This window comes from Oratosquilla oratoria, chromosome 1 (assembly GCF_046742065.1).
Source record: "Oratosquilla oratoria isolate Oo_2021 chromosome 1, ASM4674206v1, whole genome shotgun sequence".
NCBI classification, from domain to species: Eukaryota; Metazoa; Arthropoda; class Malacostraca; order Stomatopoda; family Squillidae; genus Oratosquilla; species Oratosquilla oratoria.
The window spans coordinates 83,811,532-83,826,152 of NC_134777.1; the positions used below are offsets into that span (position 1 = coordinate 83,811,532).

At 41.3% G+C, this 14,621-nt stretch overlaps 1 protein-coding gene across 6 annotated transcripts in view; it reads left to right on the forward strand.

Moving 5' to 3' along the window:
• The window catches only part of LOC143018525 (acyl-coenzyme A diphosphatase NUDT19-like), a 139,570-nt gene that overhangs the window by 60,790 nt on the left and 64,159 nt on the right, over window positions 1-14,621 (forward strand). For all 6 annotated transcript variants that reach the window (XR_012965771.1, XR_012965772.1, XM_076174077.1 and 3 more), the window contains one exon: window positions 2,483-2,675. Coding sequence is in view for 4 of the 6 variants with exons in the window: in XM_076174077.1 (XP_076030192.1) it covers window positions 2,483-2,675 (193 nt within the window). In the remaining 2 variants the exon portion in view is untranslated. The remainder of the gene's footprint in view (window positions 1-2,482; window positions 2,676-14,621) is intronic.

The window sequence follows — 14,621 nt, forward strand, 5'->3', positions numbered from 1 at the left end:
CACTATTGCTAACACCTTGAATACAATGCATGTAACCAATGAAAATATCTCATAGATATCAATGTTACTTTCCCAGAAAATTCACCCCTCTTTTAATACATATACATACATATACCCAAGGCTTTTTCCCCCTTACCAGGGAGGTAGCCAAAAAACAAAGGCATAAAAACCACTCCCACCCATTCCATCCCCAGCACACTCCACTCCCTTCCACCCCCCTCCCTCCCTCCCTCCCTCCCTCTTATCTTGGCACCTCCATCAATACCGAACCTTGCAGGACACCACTTATCATTTCTTCCCAGATTGAGTATTTGTCTCTAATTACTACCCATATTTTCTCCTAGTCAAGTACTCTTCCATCTATTCTGACCTTTGATGCCACGTATTGATTATATTTTTTCTTGTTAGTTTCTTGTGTAGTACTTTATCAAATGCTTTTTGTCTAAATCCAAATTGATTTGACGGGAATGGAGTGTATTAGGGATGGAGTGGGTGGGAATGGTTTTTATGCCTTTTTCTTTTTAGCTACTTACCTTGTAAAGGGGAAAAAGCCTTTGGTATATGTATGTATGTATATATATATTTTTTCTTCTAGATGTTTAACCCATCTACTTTTGATAACTTTTTCACATATTTTTGCTATTGTGCTTGTAAGGGAGACCAGTCTATAGTTGGCTGGATTTTCCTTGTTCCCTCCTTTATATATTGGTACAATATTTACATTTTTCCAGTCCTATGGTACTTTTCCTTCTTTGAATGAGTATTTAATTATCTTGTATATTTTGTTCGTCAACTCCTCTATGCATTCTTTCAATATCCAATTTGCAATTCCATTGGGACCTTGTAATTTTCTGACATCAACGTTTTTTATTTGGTCTCTAATTTCCTTCTGTGTCACAGTTATTTCCTTCATTGGGGTTATCTCTCTCTCCTTATTTCCTCACAGTTTTGTGAACTTTCAGTTGTGAATACTGATTTGAAATGATTGTTCATAATTTCAGCCATTTCTACTTCTTTATATTCATAATTTCCTTGGCGCAGTCTTTCTATTTGAAGTGCGTAAGACAGAATGAGTGGAAGGGTGGTGAGGAACCGTTGAAGTTTTATTACTAATGTTTTGTTCTGAAAGGACTTCCTCAGAGTGTAAACAAATCATTGACAGCTTATATACTCCCAGCTTACCCCGTTCCACCCCGTTTATCTTCGCTTCTCATGCACCTCCGTTCGGCATCACGAAGAACCAAGTTGGCCGTTACTCTTGCCAATTTGACAAATCCATCATGGTGGTTGCTTCATGGATGTAAATTGATGTAGGCTGCCTCAATTACTTTTCTTCTGTGTTTCGTTAGACCTTTATGTAGCACTTCTGTTCTTTCCCAATCTGGTTTAATATGGTCATCCATATTAAACAGGTCACATACAAAAAGATGAGACTATAATCATCATGCCCACACGGTCACAGTATCCACTGCTAACTGGCACATCCTTGATGGCAAACAAGAAAATTCCTCATGAATATATGGAGTACCATCATAATAATGATGTGGATCATTTGGTATCCTATAAATACATAGGGCTCCATCTTGAATAAGGTGGTACCAAAGAAATATCTTACCAAAAGTAGGTGGCAAGGAAGTGAGAGTATTGCCACAACCTCTCAGAGCAACCATGAGTTACAAAACTAATGTTGATATAGGCATTTCTTTTAGATCATCTCCCAAAGGTCCAACCACTTTGCCTTTTATGTTTATAGACAGTATGCCACTGACTCTGAGTAAGCACTGTCCAAGCAATGGATTGATTGACATATGGGCCAATCCAGTGGTTGCTTTTGGTTACCTGGGAGCCATGGATCCCCTGCAAGAGAAATTTGGGGCAATGGATTGGTTATATTAGTGCTGTGTTAATTATCAAGTGGTGAAGAAATTAGCACAAGTCATCCAAGTACTTGACAGAAAATTTCATTCTCATAAGGTATCCATCCTAAGGGAATTGAACATTCACTCACCTGCTGTGATGTGATTGCTATGGAAGTAAATAAAGAAATTTTAGTGTTTCAGAGGTCTGTGCTGGTGATGAATTTTTTTTTAGCCATAGCTGTTTTGAAGGCATAGAGTATTAAGCATAGATTGTGAAATGTTGAAAAGCCGCACTAATTTCTTCAAACTAATGATGCACTTGATGGATTTGTTGTGACAGTGCCAGATGGTTTTAATCACTTTCACCCAAGGGTATCATTAACTTAAAACAGCCAAGGGGGATATATTTTAGATTTTGGTGTTGCAAATACTAGTTGTTTCTGAGCTCTCCTATAGATGGTTCATATTTTATTACAGCTGATAGAAAAAATACCCATTTCTTTGTTGATCTGAAAGAGGAGCGTGATCCTAGAAGTGTACAACTTAAGGTCATTTAATGTCTTTTTGTTTTGTTTTGTTTTTTCTAATAATTACAAAATCAGAATTGGAATTTATTTTTGCAGTTGCCCAGAGCCACGACCATCCTTCTACAAAAACAATGATACACATGTCCTCATGGCAGAAGTAGGATTTCGCATTGGTGCCATCCGTGAAACATTTGAAGAGTGTGGATTGCTCCTTGCTAAGAACTGCAAATTTGAATCAGTGAAGAGCCAGGACCACTGGCAGAAAGCAGTTCATAAGAATGATACTCAAGTTAGTATTGTTTGGGAAAAGAATAGTTGTATCACTGACCACAAGGGTGCAGAGGCATAACAATAACCCCTTTGACTGTGAAAGGAGTTTCCCTAGGCTGAAAAAACTGCCCAGCATTGGGCAGAATTATTACATATGGTCCAAATTACAGGGAAATTATTAAAGGGATGAAGCTATAAGATAAAAATGGTAAACCAAATTTGTTTTTGTTTTATTTGATCAATAGCTTTAAATGCTGAGCTTTTCTATATCTTTCCTTTACCATGGGACTCCACCTTGTTTTTCTTGTACTCCTGCGGCAAAGGGAAAAGAATACTAATTGATGCTGGTTTTGGAAAAATATATGTATATGATGTCATATTGCTGTTTAGGTGATGGTATTTTGTCATGGGTTGCTCCAAGTGCTTCATGGTTTGGGGGAGATTCATATACATGTGTGTATTAACTAGTCATATTTTATGGGAAGGAGAGCTACGCTCGTAGTGTCCCACCTTTGTATCTCACAGTGTCTAGTTTGCTCTTAAATTCATGTATGGTTTTTGCACACCCTAATGTTTTGTTCAGTTTGTTCCAAGTGTCCACCATTGTGTGGATTTTTTTTTTCCAGATCTCTTCTATAACTATCCTTTTTGAGTTTTTCTTCATGTCCTTTTGTGGTTCTCTTGTCCCAATATTAGTAAGTCCTCTCTATCTAGAATTTCCAGGCCTTTGATGATTCTATAGATGGTCAGTAGGTCACCTCTCTTCTTTGTTCTAAAGTTGAAAACTTCAATTTAGCCAGTCTCTCTTCATATGACAAGTTTGAAAGTGCAGGGGCCATTTTTGTGGTTGCTCTCTGGATTCTTTCAATCTTCTTTATATATTTTTTTATACTAGGTGATGATAATGTTGCAGCATACTCCAGTCTAGGCTTTATTAGTGTGACTAATATTTTTGTAATAATTTCTTTGTCTAAATATGTAAACACCACTTTTATTGGTCTTGGCAAGTTATAGGATTCTCCAACAATTTTGTTTATTTGTTTATTGGAGGACAAGTCATTTGAGATAATTACTCCCAGGTCTTTTTCAGATCCCACTTTCTATACTTCCTTAGTTCCAATTGTATATTGTTCTGATATTCTTTTTTTTACCCGTCTGGGGTATTGGCTGCATGTTGTTGTGGTAAAGTAGCATGCAGTTGATACTTTAGGGTCTATATGGGGCACCCCTACAGACCAGAGCCACACATCATTTTGTCTGTGATAGAGGAAAACTCTGTACATAGAGAAATGATGACACTTTTATACTACGACTGTCCCTCCTTTATGCTGTCCCCCAACCGCTTGTTACTGTCCTGTACCATTTCTCTGAATATTCATTTCCTTTTTTCGCCTACCTACCCTGTGGTGGGGGCAAAAGAATACTACCACCAAGTATTTCCACTTGAGTCGTAAAAGGCGACAAAAAAGGGATGTGGGATGGGATTAGGAGTCCTACTACCTGTAGCCCCAAAAGGGGACATTCCTAAAAAAGAAAGTAAAGGCATAAGAGGGTCTGGGAGCTTTCCAACCAGTACCCTAAGGTTTGGGTCTTTTAATGTGTGTGGATGTGGTACAGATGAAAGTAAAAGGGAAGAGATAGGCAGTATGTTTGTGAGAAGAAAGATGGATGTGCTGGCTTTAAGTGAAACTAAAATGAAAGGATAGGACAACTGTGAGTTTGAGAGTGTAGCTGGGAGGTACTCATGAGTGAAGAGGGGACAAGGGAGAGAAGGTGGCTATACTAGTAAGTGAAGAGATAAGTAAGTGGGTAGTGAAGTGGAAGGAGGTGTCATCAAGGTTGATGTGGATGAAGGTGAAGCTTGGAAAGGAGATATGGGTTTTTGTAAGTACGTATGGGCCTGGTAGTGAGAAGAGCGTAGAGGAAAGGGAGGCTTTTTGGGTAGATATAAATGAGTGCATAGAGGGATTAGGGAGAAATGTCAATGTAGTATTGGGAGACCTAAATGCTAGGGTAGGAAATGAACCAGTTGACGGAGTGATTGGGAAGTATGGAGTTCCAGGTAAAAATCATAGTGGAGAATTGATGGTGGAGATGTGTCTTGAAGGAGAGTTGATGATAGCAAATACAGTGTTTAAGAAGAAAGTCAAGCATAAATACACATGGGAGAGGGTTGTGGATGGAAAGGTGGCAGATAGAGCATTAATGGACTATATAGTGGTGACCAGGAGTATGGTAGGGAGAGTTAAGGATGTACATGTTCTAAGGGGAGAGAGTGGGGGAATATCAGATCATTTCCTGGTGGAAGGTAAACTGAGAGTGGAGAATAGGTGGAGAAAGAGGAAAAGGGCAGAAAGTAGGGAGGTACTTAGGGTGAACTGCTTAAATGAGGAAAAAAAAGGAGAATGAGTATAAGAAGTTGAGAGAAGAGTGGGAGAGAGTAAAGGATAGAGTAGGACTAGGAGTGGAGGAGGAATGGGGATGGTTCAAGGAGGGAGTCATAAGGTGTGCAAAGATGGTGTGTGGAACAAGGAGGGCGGGAGGAAATAGAAAGAAGGGTAGTGAGAGGTGGGATGAGGAAGCAAAGAAACCTGTAGAAGAGAAGAAGCAGGCATTCATAGATTGGCTACGAATTAGGACGAGGGAATCGTATGAGAGGTAAAAAGTAAAGAGAAAGGAAGTTAAGCATAAGATAAAGGAAGCAAAGAGGAGAGCAGATGTGAAATGGGGAAAGAGTATGACAGAAAATTTGGAAAGTAAAAAGATGTTTTGGAAGGAAATTAAGAGAGGAAGAGGAGGCAAATCAAGTAGAGAAGAAAAGGTAAAAGGTGCAGATGGAGAGATGATAATGGAAGAGAAGGCAGTGAGAGGAAGGTGGGCAGAGTATTTTAGGGAGTTACTAAATGTGAAGGAGGATAGTGAGGGAAAGGTAGTTGCAGTGGGAAGTGCTAAGAAAATGAGAGTGATGAGTGAGGAAAATGGAGGAGAAATAGGGAGGGATGAAGTGAAAGCAGCTGTTAAGATGATGAGAGCAGGTAAGGCACCTGGGTTGGAAGGATGCCATGCAGAATGTCTGAAGAAAGGAGGTACAGTTATGGTGGACTGGCTGGTGAGGTTATTTAATGTTTGTTAAAGAGTGGGTAGAGTGCCGGAGGACTGGAGGAGTGCCTGTATAGTTCAGCTTTACAAAGGAAAGGGAGACAAGTGTGAATAGTAGTTACAGAGGGATCAGCTTGAGTGTAGTTGGGAAGGCTTATGGGAGGGTCTTGATTGAGAGGATTAGGAGAGGAACAGAGGGAGTAATTGGTGATTGACAGTGTGGTTTTAGGACAGGTAGGGGATGTGTAGATCAGATTTTTGTGGTAAGACAGATATGTGAGAAGGCTATAGGAAAAGGTAAGGATGTTTTTTTGGTTTTATGGATTAGGAAAAGGCTTACGACAGGGTAGACAGGAAGGCACTGTGGGAGGTACTGCAGATATATGGGATAGGAGGAAATCTGTTAAGAGCAGTCAAGAGTTTTTATGAGAGTAGTACAGCTTGCATTAGGATTAGAAATGGAGAGAGTGAATGGTTTGAGGTAAAGGTGGGACTTCGTTAGGGGTGTGTTATGTTGCCCTGGCTGTTCAGTGCTTACATGGATGGGGTGGTGCGAGAGGTGAATGCAAGGGTGATGGGTCAGGGGTTGGAAATGATTAAAGAAAATGGAGAAAAGTGGTAGGTGAGCCAGCTGTTGTTTGCTGACAACATTGCGCTTGTAGCAGGATCAGAGGATGGATTGAGGAAGTTAGTGACAGAGTTTGAGCAGATGTGTGAAAGAAGGAAGCTGAAGATAAATGTGGGCAAAAGTAAGGTGATGAGATGTACAAGGGGAAAGAGTGACAGTAGGCTGGAAGTGAGGATTAAGGGTGAGAAACTGGAGGAAGTGAATAGTTTCAGATACTTGGGTGCGAATGTGACAGGAAAGGGAGGGATGGGGGTGGAGATAGAATCTAGATTGAGAGAAGCGAGTAAATGCCTTGGTGGATTAAAAAGTGTAATGAGAAATCGACATCTGGGAATGGATGCTAAGAGGAGGTTATATGAAGGAGTGATTGTGCCAACAGCAATGAAACATGGAACATGAGAGAGGAAGAGAGGAGTTTGAATGTGTTTGAGATGAACTGTCTGAGAAGTGTGATAGGGGTTACTAGGCTGGATAGAGTGAGAAATGAGGAGGTGAGGAGGAGAATAGGTGTGGAAAGGGAACTGGGAGATAGGGTTGATGAAAGAGTATTAGGATGGTTTGGACACATGGAAAGAATGAGTGAAGAAAACTTAGTAAAAGAAGTGTGGAAGGCAGAGGTGGAAGGAGTGAATATGAGGGGGCGTCCTAGGATGAGATGGATGGATGGGGTGAAAGGGGCTTTACAAAAGAGAGGAATGTCTGAAGAGGAAGGATGGGAGAGGACAGAAGATAGGGGTGAATGGAGAAGGGTTGTGTATAGATGAGGTTGTGATGCATGAGGGGGAGTGGGTGGGGGATGGGGGGTGAGGAAGTATGTATGAGAAAAAATTTGATGCACCCCGAAGGGATTTCTCCCAGTCTTCTCCTTTTCTGCATGTTCTGCATGAGGGGATGGAGGGGGGGGGTCGCCAAATTTATGAAGCGGCCTTGCTGTGCTGTGTCTTGCGACACTGCTTCTGACCCAGAGCAGTGGACAGGATGCAGGGATGACCCGTCATCCAGGAGGTGCCAAGATAGGAAGGAGGGTAGAGGGGAGTGGAATATATGGGAAATGAAATGGGTGGGAGTGATTTCTATGCCCTTTTCTTTTTGGCTACCCCCCGTGTAAGGGGGAAAAAGCCTTTGGTATATGTATGTATGTATGTAGCTTAATTTTTTAAAAGCATCCAAATAGGAAGTGTCCATTTGGTACCATTGAAAAAAAAAAGTGGAGTATCAAATGGAAAGCATCTATCTGAGATAACACCATTTGCAGCAGGGTCCAGTCAGTGAGCCACATTTCATTTAGTCATATGATCATTAACCACTTCCATACGGTGACACCTACGTAGGCGTCATGAGGAGCAAGTGGGTACGCGATGATGCCAACGTCGGCTTCTTGATTATATTTATTGTAGTCGTACCTACGTAACCTCTATTCTCTCTAAACTGGCTTCATCATATTTTCTATGGTTATCAAAATTCACGGGTGAAAGAGAAAGAATGATTGAGCACTGACTTTATTCTTTATAATGCGATTATTATGACGCAACATTGCACGTTGGGCAGCTAATGCTGCCAGACGTGCGATGTGCCCCAGAGTGAAGAGAATAGAGATTCTAAATTATAGGTCTCCTCTTCAGATTTCTTGTACTGAGATCTGGTTACAGCACAAGCGGGAAACAACTGTAAGTTATCTGAATGTTCTACTGAGGTCTTAGGGTTATTTGTTATTAAAGGAGAAATGACTTTGCTTCCAGCGATGTCATTGGCCAACAATAAGGATATTCCCACTATGGGAAGAGAGTCTACTACCGCTACTTTAACCATTTCGGTTGTTAAATCAGACCGCAAGAAAACATTATGTAATGGACATTTTACAATTCCTCCAACTCCTTCTATCAATATATCATAACCTGTATATGACTCACCCAGATTCTGCAAGACAGAATTTAAAATCAGACTTTGCTTTGCTCCTGTGTCTCGGAGTATGGAAACAGGATATTGCTGTGAACTACTACTATGAGATATAGTTCCTGAAGATACAAATGGTTTGAAACAAAGATCATGATCTGATGAGGATGGTTCTACACTACTTGACAGTACAGGTAAACGTCGACTTACGATGGCCGCGACTTACGATTGTTCGACTTTACGATGACGACGACGATATGATAATTTAACCCCTTCCATACGGTGCCGCACACGTAGGCGTCATGAGGAGCAAGTGGATTCGCAACGCTGCCATATCGGCGTCTTGATTATATTTATTGTAGTCGCCCCTGTGTTTTTACATTCTCTCAAATGTGCCTGAATCCCATTCTCTGTGGTTTTCAAAATTCGCGGGTGAAAGAGAGAACGATCGATATAAGCGGTGACTATATTTTATGATGCGAGTATTATTACGTCACGTCGTACGGCTGGCATTGGCTGCTGCCCGCGAGATTTATGTTTCGTACTGAAAATACATATTATAGTGTTTGAATATGGTAAAAAGGATAAAAATAATTAAATAAACTACTGTACATGTTTGATAGGCTATATTCAGTATCTCTGGTGGTTAATATACAGGTACGCTAGGCACAGTGACCACGGAACAGAGTGATACACAAATTGGGGATCGACTTACGATGGAATCGTCTTACGATGGCTCTATCGAAACCTAATGCCATCGTAAGTCGACGTTTACCTGTACTGGCTTCTTTGTTTGTTTATCCTGAATAGAGGATTTTGAATCATCTGATTTTATATTACTTACAAGAGTTGGTGTCTTATTGGAGAATGAGGGTGCCAGTCTCTTTCTGCAATTTGAAATGTGATGGCCAGCCTTTTTTACTATATGAACAAGTTACAGGGGGATTAGTCTTAAACCTTTCCATTCTTTGCCAAGATTGGTTTGGAGGATATGGATTGAAATCAGACCTGTAACTGGAGTGTGATGGGCTAGACTGATTTTCAAAGGATTTCTTTGGGGACCAAGGATCAGAGCATTTTGTTGAATCTGGAATATATGACTTGGACTTTTGGGATTCCATTTGTCTTGACTTAGGCTTATGATTTAGTGTGAACTCATCAGCCAATACAGCAGCTTTAGTTAAAGTTTCGGGAACATGATCATCTATAAAAATCCTAAGATCTGTCTCTAAGGTATTCTTAAACTGCTCCAACAAAATCAACTGTTTAAGTCTATCTAAGGTGTCTGTTTTACTAGCTAAACACCACCTATTGAATAACCTCTCTTGTTGAGCCGCATATTCTACGTATGTTAACTGAGGTGTCTTCCTATAATTACGGAATTTCTGTCTATAGGCCTCTGGTATTAGTTCATAAGCTTTTAAAATACAAGCTTTCACATTATCATACTCGCTTTCTGCTTCTGAAAGAGAAGTATAAATTTGCTGAGCCTTACCCTTAAATTGTGTTTGAATGATTAATGGCCAGTTTTCTTTAGGGATTTGTAACTGTCGTGCCAATTTTTCCCACTGAAGAAAGAATGTTTCTGGGTCTTCTGAAAACTGGGGCAAAAGTTTTACATACTTGGAAATATCTATATGACCTTCCTGAACTACGGGTTGTCTATCAACAATCCTAGCTTCTACTTCAGCCTTCTTTAATTCTAAATCTGCCAATTTGACTTTAGTTTCATCCTCTCTTGCTATTTGTTTCACTCTAGCTTCCTCTTCTCTAGCTTTAAATTCTGCCTCAATTCGCATTTTTTTTAAAATTTAGTTTCCTCCTCAATTTCTACTCTCCTGACTTTTAATTCTAACTCCTTAATCTTAAGTTCGACTAGTCGTGCCTTTATTTCTAACTTGTTTGAAGGAATTTGTATAGCTTTAATCTCTTCTGAAGATAAGATCTCATCTTCGATCAGATTTTCAACGAGTTCTTGAAGTAATTTTTTCTTTTGCAAACTTGTATCAATGTCTACTTCAAAGTGCTTGCCTATTTCTATCAAAGTGTCTTTAGTTTGTTTCTTTAAGAAACTTACCTTGGGATTTTGAACGAATTTTTGAATTATATCATCCATCTCTAAAAGAATGTGTTGTTCAATACCTGATAAAATATCCTGGGCAAGGGTCGCCACTTTGTTATGGACGGACTGGTTATGGGAAGAGACGTTACGTATAACGGATAAGTGCTTAAGAACCAGCTCACTTCTAGAAGCCACGGTAGGACTGAATTATCTGGTCAGGGCCTAGATAATTCGTAAGACTAGAAGTAAAGTAACAAAGAAGATTCCAGGAAAGGAATATTAAACTAGTGGTAAAACTAGTAAACGAAATTACAGTATTAATAATATTTACAGGCAATAATAAACACAAAAGAGAACGGGCAGTTGGGTCAATGGGACCGTTACATGAATACAAGAACATGGAAAGTATTGTTCAAATACGAACAAAAGATACGTATACAATGTGGTACTAAGTACAAATAGGTTAGGAACATATGTGTCAAAATTAGTAGTAAGTACAAATACAAGTATAAGGCAATGCAAATGTATATAAGACAAGTAATGGAGGCAAAAAGGGGTGATCACTTCACACGAATCGTCTCATGAGTCCAACCTACGAGAGGTTTTATCATCAGAGCTAATTGCGAGAAATGACAATGTGTAAGTGATTTCCACAGCTTATATACCATTGGACCGGAAGTGGGATACTTCTGGTGAAGGGTGCGGGCGAGCGCTAAGGAGGGGGGAGGGTAACTTATCACACGTCAACTTGGATAGTTTTAAGACTCGACTCGCTTGAACAATCTACTTATTTAGTAACTGTCAAATCTGTGCACTCCGAACTATTCAGGATTACTTCGTTTGTCTGTTTGTTCTCTTTACATCAAGAGTGCGCACATAGGCAAGATTACATACAGTGGACGGGCGTTACTTACATTGTTACAATACATACATAGACAAATGAATTTTTTTATACATAATACAAAGAACACACAATTATATGACATAATAATTACATATATGACGTAATATCTAATATTACGTTACATTAGTTTCTTCTTCCTGCAGATTCGCCAGCACTTGAAACAAGTTTTTGCATTTCAGTGGGGCTGGTGAGGACTTTTTTCCACTTTTCCGCATCTTATTTTTCACCGTATTCCATCCATGCTCATCGCTAATTTTGTCTTCCGTATTATGGGCCTTTGAGCGAAGAACTCAATTCTCCTCTTTAAGGCACTTAACAGCATCCTCCAAGGCTTCAATTCTACTAAGTAGAGATTGTACTTCTTCGGCGCTGAACACAGTAACACATTCACTCGCCATATCGCTAACTCCATTCACCCCTATCTTCTGTCCTCTCCCGTCCTTCCTCTTTTGTAAAGCCCCTTTCACCCCATCCATCCATCTCATCCTAGGACGCCCCCTCATATTCACTCCTTCCACCTCTGCCTTCCACACTTCTTTTACTAATCTTTCTTCACTCTTTCTTTCCATGTGTCCAAACCATTGTAATACTCTTTCATCAACCCTATCTCCCAGCTCCCTTTCCACCCCTGTTCTCTTCCTCACCTCCTCATTTCTCACTCTATCTAGCCTAGTAACCCCTATCATACTTCTCAGACAGTTCATCTCAAACACATTCAAACTCCTCTCTTCCTCTCTCATGTTCCATGTTTTTGCCGCGTACATTGCTGTTGGCACAATCACTCCTTCATATAACCTCCTCTTAGCATCCATTCCCAGATGTCGATTTCTCATTACACTTTTTAATCCACCAAGGCATTTACTTGCTTCTCTCAATCTACATTCTACCTCCACCCCTACTCCTCCCTTTCCTGTCACATTCGCACCCAAGTATCTGAAACTATCCACTTCCTCCAGTTTCTCACCCTTAATGTTCACTTCCAGCCTACTGTCACTCTTTCCCCTTGTACATCTCATCACCTTACTTTTGCCCAAATTTATCTTCAGCTTCCTTCTTTCACACACCTTCTCAAACTCTGTCACTAACTTCCTCAATCCATCCTCTGATCCTGCTACAAGCGCAATATCATCAGCAAACAACAGCTGGCTCACCTCCCACTTTTCTCCATTTTCTTTAATCATCTCCAACCCCTGACCCACTACCCTTGCATTCACCTCTCGCACCACCTCATCCATGTAAAGATTGAACAGCCAGGGCAACATAACACACCCCTGACGAAGTCCCACCTATACCTCAAACCATTCACTCTCTCCATTTCTAATCCTAATGCAAGCTGTACTACTTTCATAAAAACTCTTGACTGCTCTTAACAGCTTTCTCCTATCCCATATATCTGCAGTACCTCCCACAGTGTCTTCCTGTCTACCCTGTCGTAAGCCTTTTCCAGATCCATAAAAGCCAAAAAAACATCCTTACCTTTTCCTATAGCCTTCTCACATATCTGTCTTACCACAAAAATCTGATCTACACATCATCTACCTCTCCTAAAACCACACTGTTACTCACCAATTACTCCCTTTGTTCCTCTCCTAATCCTCTCAATCAAATCCCTCCCATAAGCCTTCCCAACCACACTCAACAAGCTGATCCCTCTGTAACTACTGCACTCACACTTGTCCTCCTTTCCTTTGTAAAGCAGAACTATACAGGCACTCTTCCAGTCCACCGGCACTCTACCCTCTCGTAAACAAACATTAAATAACCTCAACAGCCAGTCCACCATAACTGTACCTCCTTTCCTCAGACATTTTGCATGGCATCCATCCAACCCAAGTGCCTTACCTGCTCTCATCATCTTAACAGCTGCTTTCACTTCATCCTTCCCTATTTCTCCTCCATTTTCCTCACTCATCACTCTCATTTTTTAGCGCTTCCCACTGCAACTACCTTTCCCTCCCTATCCTCCTTCACATTTAGCAACTCCCTAAAATACTCTGCCCACCTTCCTCTCACTGCCTTCTCTTCCATTATCATCTCTCCATCTGCACCTTATACCTTTTCTTCTCTACTTGATTCACCTCCTCTTCCTCTCTTAATTTCCTTCCAAAACATCTTTTTATTACTTTCCAAATTTTCTGTCATACTCTTTCCCCATTTCACATCTGCTCTCGTCGTTGCTTCCTTTATCTTATGCTTAACATCCTTTCTCTTTACTTTGCACCTCTCATACGATTCCCTCGTCCTAATTTGTAGCCAATCTATGAATGCCTGCTTCTCTTTTACACCTTTCTTTGCTTCCTCATCCCACCACTCACTACCCTTCCTTCTATTTCCTCCCGCCCTCCTTGTTCCACACACCATCTTTGCACACCTTATGACTCCCTCCTTGAATCATCCCCATTCCTCTGTAACATTACGCGAATGTTACTTGTGCTTAGGTGCCGAAGGAGTGAAGGAGACTCCGGTGGGTTGCTGGACTTTATCCTGGTGAGAGCGAGTGTCGACTTAGGCTGGGTCGGCGGGCAGGGCGCGGAGCCCCGCCCTAAACCACAAGAGTAACCGCGAGCCTCGGGTCCGGCACTGCTGGTACAAGTACAAGAAAGGAATTGAACTCTGACACCAACCTGGCATCTTTATATAGGCCTATTGCGTACGCAAAAGAAGCACACCACCCAGCCTGACCGAAACATGACTCGGCAGGGCTTAGGTTGTGCTTTCAAGAGGATACAAATTCATGTAGTACAGGCATACTATAGACTTAATCTACATACACTTAATATAAGGCCGAAGGCCAGCTACTTCTACACAGTCTATCAATTTCTGTTCCATCCCATTCCTGAAGCGGCGATGCTATAAGCCAAAATACCGCGTAGAAGCACATGTGGGCGCGTAGAAGCGCATGTGTGACGGGGGGCGTGGGTGACGTCAGTAGAAGGAGGAACCTGTGGAGGCGGCGCCAGCGGCGGCGGCGACTGCGACAGCACGAGAATAGGCCGTGAGCGACGTCAGTGAGAGCGAGAACTCCCTACAGAGGGCGCCGTCCTTCTACTGACGTCACCCATGCTCGGACATCACGATTCCACGCTTCGCAGGGGAAGGGGGGTAAATGTGGCGGACAAGCCCCCCACATGCGCTTCTACGCGCCCACATGTGCTTCTACGCGGTATTTTGGCTTATAGCATCGCCGCCTCAGGAATGGGATGGACCAGAAATTGATAGACTGTGTAGAAGTAGCTGGCCTTCGGCCTTATATTAAGTGTATGTAGATTAAGTCTATAGTATGCCTGTACTACATGAATTTGTATCCTCTTGAAAGCACAACCTAAGCCCTGCCGAGTCATGTTTCGGTCAGGCTGGGTGGTGTGCTTCTTTTGCGTAC